This window comes from Podarcis tiliguerta (assembly GCF_965153285.1).
Source record: "Podarcis tiliguerta genome assembly, chromosome: 10".
NCBI classification, from domain to species: Eukaryota; Metazoa; Chordata; class Lepidosauria; order Squamata; family Lacertidae; genus Podarcis; species Podarcis tiliguerta.
The window spans coordinates 73771989-73786700 of NC_139543.1; the positions used below are offsets into that span (position 1 = coordinate 73771989).

Genomic DNA, 14712 nt, shown 5'->3' on the forward strand with positions numbered 1-14712 from the left:
GGCAGCTGGGTGTGGCAGAAGGAAGCTGCTCCTTTCAGTCCTAGCCAGGCTGGGGAGAGCCACATGGGGGCAATGTCCCCCTGGACCCTCGCCCGCCTTCGGAGAAGCAGAAGCCAAAAAGGGCCCCCAAGAGTTGGAGAGGACAGGGGGCTGGCTGTGTGGGGTGGCAGCAGCAACAGCCGGGAGGGAGGAGCCTCTGGGGGGGCAGCTGCAGCCCCTGCTCAGTGCCCTGCTGCCTCCTCCTGCGGCTCAGGGGCCCCACACGCCCCAAGGAAACAACAGCCCCCAGCAGAGCTTGCAGCATCTCTGCCCCCAGCTGAGCGCTGGCCACTAAAAAGGGGGGGCGGTTCATCCCAGAGCCCAGCGAGACCCTTGCATGGCCTGCAGGCAGGAGCTGGGACTGGCCAGCTCTCACCAGACAAGACGCCCTGCAGGGAGCGCCATCCAGCCCCACCAAGTCTCCCTCCCCCAACCCTGAACCGTGCTCCTTGGGCTCCTGCTCGCACCTGAGTGACGGGTTCTTCTCCTTGACTTTGGGCTGCAGGGCTGCCTTGCTCAGGTGGCCCACGGTGAAGGCAAAGGTGTCGGAGGCCTGCTGGGGGTAGCGCAGCTTATTGAGATGCTTCCGGAAGGTCTCTGCGCTCTCAGAGGCCACCTCCTCGTCAAAGGCAATGCGCAGCAACTGTGGGCCAAGGCAAGGCGGGGTCAGGGCTGGCAGAACTGAGCCAAGCTGACCTCAGCTCAGAGCATGGCTGCCCTCCTCTGGGGAGGGGGTCCCAGGTGCCTCCCCCCCACCCCCCAGGGCTCACCTGGAATGTGCAGGAGCGCAGCTGGAGCTGAGCGCAGCCCTCCGTGATGAACTGGTCGGCCTGGGCCTGGACCGTGATCTTCTCCTCTTTGGTCAGGGAAGCGATGGGGAAGGAGCGGACCACCACCTGCTCCCCGACTGGGGAGGAGCCAGGAAAGAGGCAGCGTCAGCCCAGGGGGCTCAAACACAGCTGGGCGGCTCTGCTGCCAGAAGGGAGCTCAGCAAGGCCCCCAAGGAGGAGGAGCAGCAGCAGCAGCAGAGAGAGCTCCCGCCCTCCCCAGAAGAATATCCCGCCCGCCCGGCTCTCACCTAGTGGATCTGTCGGGGTGCCCTTGAAGATGACGCGGTAGGTGGTGAGGAAAATGGCCCCTTCGGCTGGAAGCAGGGGGGGTCCCCCCCCAGCCCCCCCAGATGCCTCTTCCCTGCCGTCCGGCATGAGGTAGACGCGCAGCCCCTCCATCACGCTCTCTTCGCCCATCAGCAGGCTGGGCCGGAGCAGCTTGGGCTGCAAGAAGGGAAAGCGGGGATAGAGCCAGGGCTGGGCAGACGGATGGACGGGGAGGGAGCCCCCCTGCCCTGACCCCACAGCTCCTGAGTGGAACAGCCCCTCCCCACACTCCCTTCTCGCCCAGGACCCCCACGGGGGGGGGGACCACCCTCACCTTCTGTATTGGGGGGAGCCTCTTGCTTTCCCTCTGCACGGCATCCAGGGTCTCAATGTGCATCTGGACAATGTCTGGGGGGAGGAGGGAGGAGGGGGGTCACAGGCGAAGAGAGAGGAGGCCCCGCCATGCCGCCTCCCCCCGCTGACCCCACGGCTCCCGGGGGGGGGGGCACAGCACCTACCGGGGATCATGACATGCAGCCCCTTGAGGTGCTCGTTGGTGACGCCGCTCTCGGTGCAGACCTTGTCCACAAAGCGGTTGATGAAGCGCACCACGTAGTTGGCCACGTCGGAGCTCTCTGCGTCCTCAAAGCCGCTCTCCGTGTCGTAGCTGTCGGCCACGCTGCCTGCGATGCTGGCGAGGCAGAAGGGAGGCTGAGCTCCTCTGGGGCCAGGACCCATGGCTGGGACGCCCCCTCTCCCCCTCCTGGTGCCTCCCCTCACAGCCTGGCCTGCCCAGCCAAGCCCCTCAGGCTACCTGTTGGTGATGAAGCTGTTGCTGACGCTCTCGGCATCGCCCAGGCCGGAGCCGCGCAGGAGCCGGTTCTTGCTGGTGTCGAGGGGCAGGAGCAGGTAGCTCATGCGGTTGGCGTAGTGAATGGCCTGGCTGAAGACCGTGCTCTCCTCCTTCTGGATCAGCTCCTGCTGCTTCTCCCGGCTCACGGTGGGCCACAGGCGACATTGCTCGGCCGCAATCTCCAGGGCCGACTTCTCCTCTTGCGGCGGCCCTTCCTCACTTGCCTGGGAGGGGGACCAGGAAAAGCATTGTCCACAGCACGCGGGCACACACCCCCCCCGCCCTCAGCCCCGTTCCCCCCAGCTTCTTTCCTCACCTTCTCCACATAGCGCTCCCCCTCGTCCTCAATCCCCTCCAGGTACAGAGCCCGGATGTGGTTCTGCACGTCAGAGTAGAACATGGCCTCCCAGAACTGGATGTTGGTCCACACCAGGTGCTCTTGCACACAGCTGTAGGCAAACTGGGTGATCCCTGGGCTCAGTTTCTGGGGTGGGAAGAAGAGGAGGCAGCCTGCGTAAAGGCCACAAGCTCTCCGCCGTGCCCAGGTGGGAACCAATGCCAGCCTCACCAGCCCAGCCACCTCCATATTGGGCCAGCCTGGCTCCCCCACCCCCAAGCCCTCTCCCCACCAGGCCCTGCGCGCCCAAGGGCTACTCACGCGGCAGAAGGCAGTCACCAAGGGCAAGAGGGCAGCCGCCACCCCGTGTTCGTCTGAAGCACTGCAGTCCTGAGGCGGACAGGAGGGGAAGTCAGCATGGGACCCCAGAGAGCCCAGAGCCTGAGCCCCCCAGGCCCGGCCGCTCCCTCCCTGGGCCCCAGCCCACCTGCAAGCAGCAGTTCATCATGCGGACGATGAAGTCAAACTGCTGGTGGTCCAGCACAGCCCGGTTCTGCTGCACGTGGAGGTTCAGCTCTTGGGTCAGGCAGTGGCGGGCAGCCCGGCTCTTCATGGCACGGAGGACGGCCGGGAGGAGCTGCAAGGCGGCAAGAGCAGCGCTGAGGTGGGGGCCAAAGGGGCACGGCCAGCCCCCCCTGCCCTGCCCCCCCCCCAGAGCGAGGCTCCAAATCGTCCATACAAGGAAGCCAAGAGACGGAGAGGGAGGGGCTGGCTTTTCATTTCCCACCAAGTGCAAGGGGAGGCCTGGCAGCCCACGGAGGCGCCCAGGGAAACCTGCCAGTCAGTGGAGAAGCAGCAGCGGCAACTGCTTTGCCTCTAAACAATCTCCAGTGTAAGTGGGCCGAAGAAGATGGCCGGAAGAGCTGGATTCTGCCTCCTCGGCAGTCCCCTCTTGAGGACAGGGACTGAAGGGCTCCCAGGAGCTCACCTTCTTGGCCTCCAGCATCTTGCTCTCAAAGACGTAGGAGATGCAGTTCCTGACCACCTCCAGCCGGCGGGCGCTGTTGGCCAAGATGATGCCATTGCGGTCCATGATGGCCCCTGGGGGGAGAAGGAAGATGCTCCTCAGGCCAAAAGCAGACGCCGGCCCCTTCCTGCTGCATCTTGGACACACCCGACACGGGGGGCGGGGGGGGGGGCAGGAAGAGGAGCCTCCAACGGACAGCACCACAGTGCTCTGAAAGGCTCAGGGAGGGGAAAAGAGAGCCAGCAGGGTGGGGCCCAGAGTGCAGGCCTATTAGGCTGCCATGACCACCTCCTCCGGGGATCGCAAGCACGGGTCCTTTTGGAGCCCCACCTGAAGATGCTCCGAGACACAGAGAGCACCCCCAGGGCGCCCAGAGAGAGGGTCCGCTGGCACTGCTGCTGCTGCTGACTGCTCTCCAAGGAGCAGACAAGCGTGTCCAGGGACCCACGCAACCCACAAGACTTCCCTGCCCACAGCACCACCTAGAGGCAGGGGCGAGACTCTGCGCGCTCCACATACCCAGGGGGGGCCCAGACGGCACCATGCACTTCTTCTCTGCCTTGACTAAGGGGGGAGCCGTTTGCAGCTTGGCTGTTGCCTGGTCAACGATCCACTGGATGGTGCCCTCATCCAGGCGAGGAAAAGGCCGCTGGTGCAGGCGCAGGTGGCAGCCTTCCGTGGGCTTCTGCACTTTGTGCATCGTCACGGCAGGATACGGGTTCTCCTGGGCAAGCCAAGCCAGGGAGGGGGGTAAGCAAGGAGGCTCGGAAGGAGGCCCTGCCTCCCAGGCTCAACCGCAGAGCCTCCATCCAGCCCGGCTGAAGGGCAGGGAGCAGCTGAAGGGCCCTGCTCAGCTGCCGTGGGGGAGAAGAGGGGCTGCTGGATGGGGCAGGAAGGGATTCCCGCAAAGTCTGTGGTGCCAGCTGGCCCCCCACCCCCTGCTCCGCCGTGTGCCAGGGACAAAGGGGGCATCATCCGCACACACAACACCCACGTACGTTTTTGTACAGGTGCTCTGCCAGTTCCTTGATGTGGCGCAGCACCCTGGCCCGGCTCCCTTCGTCCGCCTGCATCCGCTTCGCCTCATTGGCCACCAGCTGAGAGAGAGGAAGGGCGGGAGGAGAGGGGGACAGGGTGACTGGGCCGCCCAGCAGGCCCAGGCCTTGTGGCCCCGGAGGGCCCAGGGGGAGATCTCCTCCAGCCGCCGCTCCTCACCTCGTCAAACAGGTCAATGTCTCGGTAGGGGGGCCCCCTCTCCGTCACAAAGCCAGCGAAGGCCATGCCCTCCAGTACCTTGGGGAGGAAGTCGTCTTCCACCAGCCCCCTCTGCCCCAGGAAGGCTGCCTAGACCGAGGGAGAGGAAGAGGCACTTGTGGGTCTTGCGGAGGAATCGCTTCCTGGGAAGCATCTCAATCAAAGCACAGGCAGAACAGCCGCACATCTCAAAAGCCATTTCAAATCCAGGAGAGACACTGACTGAAAGAGGATCGTCCACATGTGCCCCAAGGGCAACAGGGATGGTGTCTGCAGAGCAGGCCGGCTGCTTAGGACCGACCTCATGGCGCTGGTCCACCCTCTGGAAAGACAAGGTTTGCCAGCCTGGCGTGCAGAGCGGGAGCAGCAGTGGCTTCCTGAAGGGGGGCTCCTGCTCTCTGTGGGCCCCGCAAAGAGACTCCTGCCTCTGGTTTGGACCCTGAGCCACTGGACTTCTGTGACTTGTCTTTGGTTTTAAGCTGTTCTTCATGCTGTGCAACCCACCCTAGAAGATGAAACCCCCCCCCCACAACCCTCCTCCGCCCCCCGCCTGGCTACCTTGTGAAAGCGAATGACTGGCTCCGGGTGGATGCGGATGATGTGCAGGCACCAGCGGTAGCCCTGGAGCAGCTGTGCAAATAAGCGGAGGAAGACGGCCCGGATCTCCTTGTCCTGCAGCCCAAGACGGAGGAAGGGGAAGGGGTCAAACAGGGAGAGCTGGATGAGGAGGGCAGCTCCTGCAGAGGACGGGGGGTGGGGGGGGTGGGCTCTGCAGCACCCACTGCTGCCCCTCCCAAAAGGCTCTCACACCTTCCCCTGGCTGGCTGTGCCCGGCTGTGGCAGCTCCGCCCTGTGGGGCAGTGAAGGGGCTCTGCAGGCCCCACCCCTAAGAACACAAGAAGAGCCTGCTGCTGCTGCTGGATCCAGCCAAGGGCCCATCTAGTCCAGCATCCTGTTTCAGAGTGGCTGACCAGAACCCTAGGAGGGAGTCTGCCTTTTTCACGGCTGCTGCACACGGTCTCAATTGGCTACCATGGCTCTGTGGGGGCTGATTGCCAGCTCCAGTGCTCTCTGTGCCTTGAGGCCATTGGGAACTTCTCTGAGGAGGAGTCAGGCCAAGCCAGGTGCCCCCCCCCCCAGCAGCCTGCACCACTTACCTGCATCTTGAGGGAGGACGCAGAGATGGTGGGCGATGGGGGGAAGGCCAGGTCTGCAATCTCCAACTCTGGGTCTAGGACCTGCACAGAGAGACAAGGGCAAGGATGCCCCACTCAGCTGAGAAGGGGCTCAGCCTCCAGCCATGCCCCCCTCCTTCCCCTGGGCCCCCCCTTGCAAGCCCAAGAGCAGAATCACTCCTTCTCTCTCTCCCTGTTACTTGGAGAATCAGTTCCCAGGCTTCATGACAGATGGTCATCTCTCATGGATGCGGGACCCTCGGGATCCTTTCCAACTCTATGATTCTGTGTAAATCATACGGACACACCCCGTTTTTACAAATAGTGTGGGGGGATCTTCTCTCCTCCAAAACACCCCTCCATGGAGAAAACCAGAAGGGTTCCACTCCCCCCCCCCCAGCATCCAGATTCTCACTTTTCCATTCCATGATTTATCATTAATAATATTCATTGCATGAGCCTCCACTCAGATGGCGAGTTCATCCCCTGAGGAGTCCTAGGCCTCTTGGCCTTGTGGGTCCAGGATGCAGCCCCCCTGCAGCACCAAACGCCACTTGGCGGTGCCAGATTCCCACATGACCACCTGCCATGGATCTCTGTCACACACACTCCCCCCGGCTGCCTACTGGCCATGAAGCCCAAGGAGGCGGAGGGTCTTGAGGCCTCTTGTGAGGAGCCCAGGGGCGGCACTCACCATGGACAGGGCTTCCCGCGTCTGATGGAGAAGCGGCTCAGGCAGCAGAGAGATATGGATGCACTCGGGGACAGTCACCGTTCCACCATCCAGGTCAGCGATGATCACATCCAGCTGGGAAAAGTCAGGGAGCAATGGAAGAGTCCACAAGGGGCAAAGAGGGAAAGGACACAGGCCAGGCTGCCGAGAGACCCCTTTGGCCCCAGCCCAGCTCCCCCCCCCCCCGGGGCACCAGGGAGGGAGGAGTTGGGGGTCTGAGGGGGCTCCTTCGGGAGGAGAATCCGTTTCCGACACCCAAGACAAACCCACCTGTCACCCCAGAAGAGAAAACTCTCTTTGAGCGAGGGGGGAGAGAGAAGGGGAAGTTCCCACGAGAAGAACGGGGAATGGCATGACAGCCCTGCTCCTGAAAATGCCCCCTGGCAAGCCTGGCCTCCGCTTTCCCCAGAGTCCTCCTTCCCTCTGCTGAGCTCAGGGACTCACCAGCTCCTGTGTCTCTGCCTGGAAGATGGAGCTCACGCCAATTATGAAAGGGGTTGGCGTGGTGAGGACCTCCAAGAGTTGAGCGGGCAGGATGGGCACGTACGTGAAGCTGGAACCAAGAAAGCACCAATGCAGGCCGGCAGGCGTGGCAACGAAAGCCCCCTCCACCCTCCCTGCAGGTGAGCCAGCGGCTGCTCCTGGCGCCCGCAGCTCCCTTCGCTCACCTGTACTTCAGGGGGAAGAGGAGGGCCAGCAGGGCCCGGCAGGCGTCCGTCAGCCTCTGGTAACTGCTGGAGAGAAACAGGATCTTGTGCTCTGTGAGGGCCGCGCAGAAGAGGCACAGCACGTTGGTGATCCCTGGAAGGGAAGGAAGGAGTTGGAGAGGCTCCTCCCAGCTGGGCCAGCCCTGCGCCCAAGGCCCAGCCAGAGCCCCACCATCTCTCCAGAGACATGGACGCCCTCCCAAGTGTCCTGAGGCGGGTCTCACCGAGCTGTCGGAAGAGGAGGGCCACGCTGCAGTTGCTGATGGGAAGGGAATCATTGATGGGCGTCTGAATCACCTGCCTGTCCCCTGCGCCCAGAGAGATTGTCCTCTGGAAGAGACAAACACAATCCCCACGGCCAGCGGTCAGTCAGGGTCAGGGACGGCCCAGCAGAAGACCCGGAAGTGGCTTCCGGGAGCAAGAAGCCCTTCGCTCCTCCCTTGGAATCCAGAAGGCAGACTGGCAGGAAGCGCCCCCAAGAAACCCCTCCCCCAAGGGGGGCACATGGGGAGGGGGCTGCCTGCCCCCAGGGCCAACTGCAGGCCCGCTGCCAGGAAGGGGCTCTCAAAGCCTGGGCTGAAGAGCACTTGCACCAAGGAGACAGTGAGAAAGAGAGACGGACAAAGAGACACAGAGAAGAGGACAGGCAGGTGGTGGCACGTATGTCCAGGCACTGCAGAAGGACCTTGTCAGCCTACATGAGAAGCAGGTGCTGGGCTGTGGACTCGGCATTCAAGGCTGGCCTATGAAGCCTCCCCCCCCCCCCCCCAGGCAGGACCCTTGCTCTCCTCCCCTCCTTTCTGTTCTCTCTCAGTTCCTGCCCCCTCCCCAGTTTGTGGGCACTGCCCCACACCAAGGGCCACAGAGAGCTGCGCGCTGATCTTTCCGGAGAGGGACACACTGAGCAGCACCACCTCAGCCCCCAAAACGCCTCCTCCTCCTCCTCCTCCTCACACAGAAGGAGGCAGCCCCGAGGAGAAAAAAGTTGTGCGTACCGCTCCTTCGTCCTCCGTGTCAGGCTGAGATAGAGACAGACAGAAACAGCACAGAAAATTAGAAACAGCAGACGGACAGGCGGGCAGCGGGCGGGCAGACAGGCAGACAGCCACACGAGAGGGAGAGGCAGCACGCCAAGCGGGGCACAGCAAGCCAAGAGCACAAGGGGGCACCCCACAGGAGAGGCACGGGCTGCCCAGCCAGCTTGGAGCAGGATCCACAAAGCCAGAGCCATCCTCCCAGCATGCTGCCAGCTGTGCAAGCTCTCCCTGCCCACAGGGCGCCTGGCAAGCTGTGGTCAGAAGAGGTCTCAGCCCCCTTGCCAGGGAGAGGGCTGAGGGGCCTGGGAAGAGCTCCCCCAGCCAGCCCCATGAAGCTGCTTGAAAGGCACGGCCCCTCTCCAGCCAGGTCTCTTTCGCCTGATCACTCCCTGCGATGCACAAGAAGCAGGACGGAGCACCAAGCAGGGAGGAGGCGCCATTCTGGGCAGCCCAAGCACGCAAGGGAGCGCTACCTAACCTCCCCTTGGAGCTCAGCAGTCGGCTGCTTGGGACCCCTGGCCACATCAGCCCACGGAGCTGGAGGGGCCTGGGGTTGGGCTGCTCCCCAGCACTCACAGGGCTCCATTTTGCCTGGTGGAAATGCCAGGGGGCATCAGGAACCCACCTGGGCCCCTCCTGTGATGGGGATGGTGCAGGTCAGGAGGCTCCCGATGACGGTCTCCAGGGAGGTGTTCAGTCCATCCACAAAGATGGTGTAAACCAGCCCCAGGCAGTTCTGCAAGTGAAACAGGATAAGTTGGCATTCTGGTTGGTCATTGGCCAGGGACAGAAGCAAGAAGAGACCTGCTCAAAATGGGGAGCCCCCCTCCAGGAGAGCTTCAGCCCCAAGGCAGAAGAAGGGGCCAGGAGGCAGCTTCACCTTCTGTGGTGTTTAGGAGCAGAGCTATAAAGATAGCAAAGAAATGGCAGCTCAACATGGAAGGACTCCACATGGCCGGCCCTTCCCATCAGTTGCCCCTGGCGGGCAGAGGCTTCTCTAGCCTCCAATGCCCCCCCCCCAACCTTACCCGGAAGACTTCTGCGTGGTCCAAGCGGGAGACAAGCACCAAACTCTTTGGGGCGAAGAGCTGGGCTGGCTGGATGAGGGCGGCCACCTCCCCCTCCTCCTCCTCATTCCTCAGGTGGTTCTGCAGCTGGCAGGAGAGAAAGGGGTCAGGCAGTCCAGCTGGCTGAGGGCAGCCGCCTGCATGAGGCTGGCGCCACTGCCCATCAGGCTTTGTGGGCCTCATCCTTGGAGGCAGGTCTGCCCTGCGAGTGCTGCAAAGACCCAGGGAAGCCCGCTGCCCCCTCTTACCTGGCTGCTCTCAACCGCCTCCCAGAAGGTGAAGCAGGCACAGTAATGCCGCTCCGAGTTGATGTCGGTCAGGACAGCAATGAAGAAGCTCGGGGGGTTTCTCTCACTGAAGAGCTGCCACCCGCTTGGCTGGCAAAACTGCAAGAGCAAAGACAAGGAGGCAGCTGAGCAGGCCTCTCTTCCCAGCGCGGGGGGGGGGGGGGGGGCTCAGGATGCCCCATCCCTGCAGGAGCCCCAGACCCCTGGTCCCCAACCAAGCAGAGCCCCACGGCCGCCCCCTGGAGCCAAGAGGCAGAGGAGAAGCCAGCCTGCGCCCTTTGTTCACCTTCAGAGGCAGGATGCAAACTCCGGGGCCCCTGGCCGGAGGTTCTCCATTTCCCGTACAGACCTTGCAGCGGGCGGGGCAGGGGTGTCCCCTAAACACAGTACTTACTCACAAGGAAGCTCCCGAAGCAACTCTGAAAAAGGCTCTGAGGGGTTTGCCCACAGACAGGCAAGCCCAGGTTCCCAGGAGGACTTGGGAGTGGTGGCTCCACCCCAGAGAGCTCTTTCTGTCTGCTGGCCTCCTGGGCGAGGCCAATGCCAGGTATCCTCAGCTGGCTGTGACACCCGGCCGGCCGGCCCCACCCTCTGGGGCACACTGCAGGTGCAGCAGGCACCAGCCCACACCTGCCCATCCCCTTCCAAGCCTGGCCCAAGATGGCAAACCCACCCCACCCACCGTGCTGCCTCCAGCAACCCGTCCCTCCTCCCCGTCTTCCCTCCATCAGGGCAGCAACAGAAATAAATGGTACCCAGCAGAGTATTGTGGAAGGCAAAGCACCCCAGGCCCCTCGGCACAGAGCGTTCAGGGCTGGAGATGCAGCCACAAAGGCTTCCTGAGTTCAGCCAAGCCGCAGAGAGTGTTTCCCGTGTCCCTCTTGCCAATGCCCACAGCCAGCAGGGAGGGAGGGCAGCCAGAGAAAGGAAGGGCTTGAGGCAAACGGCCTCGGGATGGAGGACTGGCAAACGTGGAAGAGCACTGTAGGCTGTGCGGCCCACAAGCTGGCGTCCGAGGAATAAGACTCAGGAAGAGCTGCCCTAATTCAGCAGCTGGAATAGAATCCTTATGATCTCAACTGTCACTAAAATGCAAACAGTGGTAGCTTGGGTTACAAACTTAATTTGTAATTCGTAACCCGAAACTGCCGCCACGCCACCAGCACGCAATTTCTGTTCTTACCCTGGGGCAAAGTTCGCAAACCGAGGTACTACTTCCGGGTTGGCGGAGTTTGTAACCCAAAGTGTTTGTGACCCAAAGCGTTTGTAACCCAAGGCACCACTGTACAGAGAGCTGCTACATGTCATGGGTGGTGGAGAAAAATGTGAAAGGCTTCTGTTTGTGTTTAAAGTAGAGAAAATGTTGGTGGCAAGGAAGAGAAGGAATAATCCACAAAGAGGCTGAACCAAATCCAGCTGGAAAGACAATGGTGGTGACAAAGAGCTCCCTGCTCTGAAAGCGAATGGAGTGATAACGGGGCTTTTTGGTTTGTTATGGTTAGCACAAAGCCAAAAGGTGTGGAGAAAGCCTGCCTGTCTCTCTGAGGGAGAACTCCGCTTCCGTTCCCTCATATATGTGAATCAACTGGAGCAAGAAAAGATTCCAGCTTAAAGGAAGAGAGGAGCTTCATCTCCTTCTGATCTGTAACCTTTCTGCAACCACTCAGTCCTAACCCTGCTTCCCATCTCCTTAATTTCCAAAACTTTATTTCAAAACTCAGTTCTAACATTTCAAACTATTAGCTTGAACTGCAAGAGACTAAATATAAAGATGAAGTAAGGGGCTAACGTCAACCATTTATGAAATGTCACTCCGTTTTCTGCACCCTGAAGGAGTTGGCTTGAAATCTGCCAGCAAGACTGACGTCCCCAGGCAAGGACGGCCACCAACTTGGACAGCTTTAAAGGAGGATTAGACAGATTCACTGAGAAGAAGAGGGCTACCAAAGGCCACTCGCCTCAATGGCTCTGCTGTGCCCTCCAGTCAGAGGAAGAAATGCTTCTGAACACCAGTTGCTAGAAACTGCAGGGGAGGAGAATGCTCTTGGGCTCAGGTCCAGGCCTACCTGCCGCTGCAGGTGACACCAGGTGTGGGTCAGGAACTGATGTGGCTACAAAGGCTTAAGGTATGCTGGAGCCCAGTGCGCTCCCACTGCCAGTCACCCAATGGGCAGAGGGAACTGCACTATGGAGTGATTTGCATTGAAACTGCTTTGCCCTTCCAGTTCAAGACAAAACTCTGCTCCAGAAGCAAAGCAAGCCCCCAGCCCCAGCCCCCTCCCACCAGGAGCACCAAACAGTTTGCATTAAAAACAGGGGGAAGTTGTCTTCCAGGGCGGTTTCAGGACAAACTTTGGAAGGTGGGTGGAACAAGCCACATGGCAATCATTTGATGTCATAATCATTTGATTGCCAAGCAGGTGGGCTAGCCCATGGGGGTGAGGACAGGTAAGACTTGGTAATGCCACACCTTGGTTTTGTGACACGATGATGAGAAGAACATTCGCAAAGCTGGAGAGGCATCTCTGGACCAAAAAAGAGGCTCAGTGGGGGCTCAGGGCTGCTATTACGCAGGAGGAGGAGGAGGAGGAGGAGGAGGAGGAGGAGGAGGAGGAGGAAGTGGAGGGCTTTCAAGAGCCTAGCAACAGGCTTTATCTGTACAGCTCCAAGGACAGACACTGATGGGCTTCACCTCTCCTCATCTCCAGCCAGCATGGCCAGTGGTCAGGCACAAAGGAAGCTGCATGTAGCCGAAGGTATTTCCACTCCTCCCTTATCCATTTCTAATCTTGATCTCTTTGGAGAACATTTAAAGAGGTAAAAAAGGTAAAGGTAAAGGTACCCCTGCCCGTACGGGCCAGTCTTGACAGACTCTAGGGTTGTGCGCCCATCTCACTTAAAGAGGCTAGGGGCCAGCGCTGTCCGAAGACACTTCCGGGTCACGTGGCCAGCGTGACATCGCTGCTCTGGTGAGCCAGAGCCGCACACGGAACGCCGTTTACCTTCCCGCTAGTAAGCGGTCCCTATTTATCTACTTGCCCCCAGGAGTGCTTTCGAACTGCTAGGTTGGCAGGCGCTGGGACCGATCAACGGGAGCGCACCCCGCCACGGGGATTCGAACCGCCGACCTTTCGATCGGCAAGCTCTAGGCGCTGAGGCTTTTACCCACAGCGCCACCTTAAAGAGGTACAATGGTCAAATAAACCTTCAGGTAGGACTAGATATGTGAGCAGCAGAAACAACAACTAGGTTATAAACTGAAAGTGGTTGATGTAAGAAGATATGGAGCATAACTAGGAACAACTAGGAAACCACAGAGGGATGGGAAGTTTTGAGATAAGAGATACCGTACTTTTCTGTGTATAAGACTAGGTTTTTTATTGAAATATTACGTTTAAATTTGGGGGTTATCTTATACATGGGCCGTGCCAAGGGGGGGGACGTGTGATTGTTTGATGGTGTGAGCTGGAGATGGTCTGGAGAGTGTTATTGGTGTCTGACGCAAGGGTTGGTGTTGACTGGATGTTGCTGCAGCAATTGGGCGGGCAGGAAAGTACGGTAGAATATCTGTAAGTTGTATATATCAAATTCTGGAAAATGCACAAATAATAATAACAACAATAACAATAAAAAGGAAGCTGCAGCCCACCAACCGCAGTGCCGACCGCTTCTCTGCTGCTCCTGTTTCCCTTAAACCCACTGTATGCCGTGAGATGGGGAGGACAGAGCTGAGATCTGGGAATGCCAGACTCTGGGGTCTGCAGCCGCCCTCAGCCCCCCTACTCACCAGTTCAATGCCCTGGGGGAAAGGGTTGTCCTCCCAGTCCTTCTCTGGAAAGCGCTGCAGGATCTGCCCCTGGCCATCTCCACTCCCTGCAAACAACGAGGAGGCAAACAAGAAGCTTCAGACATGAGCAGGACCAGAGAAAGCAAGAAGCTGTTGAGTCCAAGAGCCAGAGAGCACAGCAGGCACGGCTCTGCCCAAAAGGTTGTCCCTGGCCTCTCCCTTCTTCACTGCTGGTGCAACCACCCTCAAGATGAAAGAAGACACGGAAGGAGGGAGTCTGCAGAAGACAAGGCCCACACTCCTGCAGTGGAAATGGTGGGCAAGAGCCCCAAATTCCACCACTGATGCTGCCTCCCCCTTACTCTTAAGTAGGCAGACGATAAGAAGCCTGTAAACTCAGCCAGGAGTCTGGATCAGCAGAGGGCAGCTCAAGGGCCCCCTCTGCCTGGGTGGGAGCCAGGCCCTGGCCTCGCCTGGCTCCCTTGAGCACAGCAAGGCTGGTGAGACAAGACCTAGGGCAGAGCTTCCCAAACTTTTCATGTGGGTGACACACTTTTTAGACATGCGTCATTTCATGACACAGCAATTCAGTTTTACTATCAAACCAGAGGTTAAACTAACCCCTTTTCAGGCCCAGGAGCAGCCCCAGGGAGCGTTCGCACAACACACCTACACACTGCAGCCGACACACTAACGTGTCACACGACACACAGCTTGTAAAGCTCTGGCCTAGGGAAAACATTGCCACCCCCAAAGACAGAGTCAATTGCTTGCCACACACACTTCCTCCGCAGGTGGAAAAAGACACACCTGGGTAAAGTTCAAAAAACACAGGAAAATCACCATGAATACTGGGTTTGTCTCTCCGGGCTCAGCTTTACAGCTGCAAATAAAACGGTTTAAGTGTGTTGTAAAGTGCAATAAACAAATGTGACACTAGATAGGGACGGTGAGCTATGGCTAATTCAATATATTTTTCAAAACATTATTTAAACAAGCATTTTCACAGTTTTTTATATGTGTGTACATTCCACCTCTGTCACCCTCAAACATCCTTCAACTGCTCACTCCCACTCTCTAGATTTCCATAATTTAGAAACGCCAGCTTCTTCATTATGTTATACTATAATGACTTGAGAACACTACAGACATGTGTTGTAAAAACTACACCAGCCTCCTGAATACCCAAACCTATTTCCCATTTCTGTCCCCTTTCGGATCCTGCCTTTCTCGGTTCTCAGGCTGTTGCCACCCAGGCAATTGTCTTCAAGCTCAACAGTGCCAGTTCCTTGGAATATGATCCCTCTTTAAT

At 59.4% G+C, this 14712-nt stretch overlaps 1 protein-coding gene across 7 annotated transcripts in view; it reads right to left on the reverse strand.

The window, feature by feature from the left end:
* Positions 1-14712, reverse strand: part of SBF1 (SET binding factor 1) — a 42533-nt gene that overhangs the window by 8513 nt on the left and 19308 nt on the right. For 4 of the 7 annotated variants that reach the window (XM_083401715.1, XM_083401713.1, XM_083401712.1 and 1 more), the window contains exons 2-25: positions 13401-13486; positions 9575-9712; positions 9288-9413; positions 8885-8995; positions 8218-8241; positions 7447-7552; positions 7184-7316; positions 6960-7068; positions 6477-6590; positions 5765-5845; positions 5166-5279; positions 4569-4697; positions 4352-4450; positions 3873-4077; positions 3315-3427; positions 2814-2963; positions 2648-2716; positions 2306-2473; positions 1951-2213; positions 1655-1827; positions 1471-1544; positions 1118-1313; positions 810-946; positions 507-682 (exon numbers count right to left, since the gene is read on the reverse strand). In XM_083401715.1, the coding sequence (XP_083257841.1) occupies positions 507-682; positions 810-946; positions 1118-1313; positions 1471-1544; positions 1655-1827; positions 1951-2213; positions 2306-2473; positions 2648-2716; positions 2814-2963; positions 3315-3427; positions 3873-4077; positions 4352-4450; positions 4569-4697; positions 5166-5279; positions 5765-5845; positions 6477-6590; positions 6960-7068; positions 7184-7316; positions 7447-7552; positions 8218-8241; positions 8885-8995; positions 9288-9413; positions 9575-9712; positions 13401-13486 (3094 nt within the window). The remainder of the gene's footprint in view (positions 1-506; positions 683-809; positions 947-1117; positions 1314-1470; positions 1545-1654; positions 1828-1950; positions 2214-2305; positions 2474-2647; positions 2717-2813; positions 2964-3314; positions 3428-3872; positions 4078-4351; positions 4451-4568; positions 4698-5165; positions 5280-5764; positions 5846-6476; positions 6591-6959; positions 7069-7183; positions 7317-7446; positions 7553-8217; positions 8242-8884; positions 8996-9287; positions 9414-9574; positions 9713-13400; positions 13487-14712) is intronic. The other 3 variants (XM_083401716.1, XM_083401714.1, XM_083401711.1) reach the window with 1 other exon arrangement.